The sequence below is a fragment of the Nestor notabilis genome, unplaced genomic scaffold (genome assembly GCF_000696875.1).
Source record: "Nestor notabilis isolate BGI_N333 unplaced genomic scaffold, ASM69687v1 scaffold8156, whole genome shotgun sequence".
Classification (NCBI taxonomy): domain Eukaryota; kingdom Metazoa; phylum Chordata; class Aves; order Psittaciformes; family Psittacidae; genus Nestor; species Nestor notabilis.
The window spans coordinates 22,406-25,708 of NW_009933261.1; the positions used below are offsets into that span (position 1 = coordinate 22,406).

The 3,303-nt window shown below is 41.8% G+C and overlaps 1 protein-coding gene across 1 annotated transcript in view; it reads right to left on the bottom strand.

Annotated features, from left to right (window-relative positions):
- Positions 1–3,303, bottom strand: part of CNTRL (centriolin) — a gene marked incomplete at its 5' end in the record, with an annotated part of 22,600 nt that overhangs the window by 7,816 nt on the left and 11,481 nt on the right. Inside the window, 6 exon segments of the mRNA XM_010016785.1 lie at positions 1–95; positions 505–722; positions 1,358–1,473; positions 2,143–2,302; positions 2,654–2,818; positions 3,289–3,303. The exon segment at positions 1–95 is cut by the window's left edge and continues 8 nt beyond it; the exon segment at positions 3,289–3,303 is cut by the window's right edge and continues 130 nt beyond it. Of these exon segments, the coding sequence (XP_010015087.1) occupies positions 1–95; positions 505–722; positions 1,358–1,473; positions 2,143–2,302; positions 2,654–2,818; positions 3,289–3,303 (769 nt within the window).

The following is a 3,303-nucleotide window of genomic DNA, read 5'->3' on the forward strand; positions in this document are numbered from 1 at the left end:
GTTCCAACTCATGCTGCAGGTTCTTAACATCCAGTTCCAGTTTTTCTACACTGGACAAGGCAGTTCTGCTGCTCTCTTCAGTAGCAGCCAGCTCTCTGTAAAATGTGAACATGTTCTTGGTTTGTTGGAAGCACTTGGTGAGCACTCCAGAAACCAGCTGCATTTCAGTAGAAGTTCTCTCAGCTCAAGCAGACACTACCCGGTAGTCACAGAGTGAGACAACTGTCCTGTTCCAAGCCTCAACTTTCTGCTTTTCATAACACTTCTCATTGCTATACAACTGCGTAACAAGTGCTGTTGCATTCATCAGCTCCATGGCTGAGTATCTGCTGTAAGTCTGCTGTAGACATGCTTAAAATAAAACCTCCACAGCATACAAGAAACAGCACATTCTGTACAACTGGGCACCTCAGTGTTATAGCTTTAGCTTTAATTATGATAAACAGACATTCAAGGCACTTCCCATCACTTCTGATCTTTGCAGGAAAAAATAATCCCCCCCACCTTCTGGTTTGTGACAACTTCTTTCCCAAACTGTGGCAGTCTTCCTCAAGCTTTTCCTTTTCTTTAGTCAAAGCCTCAATGTTATTTTGCAGAGCGCGCAGCTGAGAAACCAGATGTTCATTTTCCTGACGGTCTTTCTCGAGCAGTTGTTCCTGCCAGGCTACTTCCCCTTGCTGACACTGGAATAATCTCTGCATATTCTCCAGTTTTAACTTCTCCTGCAAAAGAAGGCATGGTGAGCAACCCAGAAGGTCAAGGAGAACAAGTTAACAACATCTGTAGCTGCAGCAGTTTAAGACCTTTCATTCACAGAGATCACACACAGGCGTGAGTACCGTCTGTAACCGCTGTGTTGTAACTGCTTAAAGTGCCAGATTAATTCCAGTGTATTTATCATCAAGGTTATGGTGAATATGAGCATGGGGACTGGAAGACAGGTGTCCAGTTCTTTGTTCCATCCTCATTTAAACATTATTCCCCCACCCCACCCCATAGGGGATTTGAGAGAATGGCTGCGAGATGCTCAGGCAATGTAGTAAGGTGACTGCTGTAAGTGGGGTAATATTCCCTTCTCTTTCCTGTCCTTCACAGGGAGAGCACAAAGGGAAGAAATAAAGTCATTTAGAAGCAAGCAGCAGGTACTATTTGCTTACATATGCTTATAAACACTCTCTGAACAAGCATGTAAATCTTTCTGGAATTGCACAAGTGAGTAAAGAAGGGCTGTCCCTGACTCTGAGCGAACAATCCTGTACCTGCTGAGAACGCTCTCCACCCACTGGTAGCAAAGCTCAATGTCTGTCTTTTAGTCATCAAAAATAGAAGAGACTAACTGAGCTAAAGAAATACTTACTTCTAGAATTGCAACCTGAGTCTTTTCTAGCTCATTCACTTTTTGGTCATGTTGTAGTTTCAAACCTTGAAGTTCATTGTTTTCAAGCTCCAGCATTTCCAGAACATGTTTCAGTTCTAGTAAGGTGAAAGAAAGAAAAGATTATTACAAGCACATCCAATGTATTCTATGTGCAAAAGCAGGCAGGAAGGAGCCATCAAGGGACACTGCTATCATCCCTGTCACAACTCTGCGTGTGTTCAGTTGCTGTATCAGTAACACCACGTATACATCTGATGCTGTTATACCAGCAAGCTGCTGGTAGGTCTCCTGCTTTTCCTCCTCCTTAGGGAGTTAGTCTGGGACAGTATCTGGCTGATACACTATGAAAAAGCATTCCAGAAGAAATACACAAGTTGCAAACTGCTGCTGCTCATACTTCCCACAATCCAGCAGGATGTAACTGCTTGGAAGGAGACTCCTCCTCTTCCCCACACATTCCAAGGTTTAATTCTTCTTCCATGAATGCAGCACAATTAGCTGACGTCTCCTGGCCGTGCAGTGCTCGAGCGTGAGCTTCACTGACCAGTCCTGACAACACATTTGTTCATGTTTCTCTGACATGAAAACCTCCCACCCCAAGCACAAAGCAGCACGAGGCTTGAGCAAAGGGCATCTGTCAGAGCTGAGAATCCCAGTGGTTTAGAAGGAGTGAGAACAGAAGCCTGCAGTGATGTCCAACCAAGAGCTCAGAGTATTTCTTTCCCATCTGCACAGAACACTGTCTAGTAAGGCCAGTGACATACCCATCTTATGCTTGGTAACTTGCCCAAGTACTCCTTGAAGATTTTCTTCCTCATTTCCAATATCCTTCTTTATGAAGGAAAGCTGTGCTCTTTTCTCACTAATCTGGACATCCAGTTCTTTCTTCTCAACATGAAGCTTTTCCAGAAGTAGTTTTATTTCCTGTGGAAACAGATCAGTGTTACAAGGAATGCCAATATTTGCCATTTTAAATAAAGTTTTCCTTTAAATAGAAGTTTATAAAATTAAAACAGTCTGTCAGCAATATTCTGGTCAATTTAATCCAGAGTTTTTAGTTACAGTTAATGTGTAAGCAAACAAAAAATACGTAATATTTAGGTTAAAGTCCTGCTTGTTGACAATTTAGAGTAGTAACCTTGCAAAGATTTTGATCTACAAGTCTGACCATAACACCATCATTTGGTGGAAACTTTATGGAATGCTTTTAATACTTCTATTCTTTTGCTGCTCTTCAGAGATACAATGAACTGAAAACTCCTTTGGAAAAGTTACCCTTATTTGGCGTAGTTTTTCATTTGCTTCAGTCTCTCCATCTCGAAGAGCTTCTTTGAGGTCACCTTTCTTTTGAGAAATAGAGTCTTGAAGGACATGGAGCTCTTCTCTTCTTTGCTTTAACTCTTCCTCCAGAAACAAGAGCTTTTGCTGCTGAGCAGTAATCTACAATGTAGAAGTCAAGCAGAAGCAACATCTGAAGGCTTTTATTTTTGTAGCTACGTAAGTGTGGTGCCCTGTTCCCTGCCAGAGGTTTACTTGAATGCATAATGTGGAAGGATCCCATCAGTGAGCTTCATTTGCTAAACCTGTATAATTAAGCCCATACTAAAGACTAAGTTCTGATCTGGGCAGTGCAGTCCTGTACCTCAGAGTTGATTTTCTCATTCTGAAATGCAGTAAGGATTGTCACAGCGAACTAACTCTGCAGTAATGGTTATAACAACCAATAACAATGCCAGTGAGATCAGCAGCGTATTTATGAGACAAACCAAGGATAATTCAAATTATCAACATTAAAATAAACCTAAGAATTAAATCCTGCAGACAAGGCAGTTCAGAACTTAAGGCTCTTCTCAGCCTTCAGCTACCACAAACAAAACTGATAATCCCGAGTTAGTGAAGATGAGCCTTACCTGATCTTTCACTCT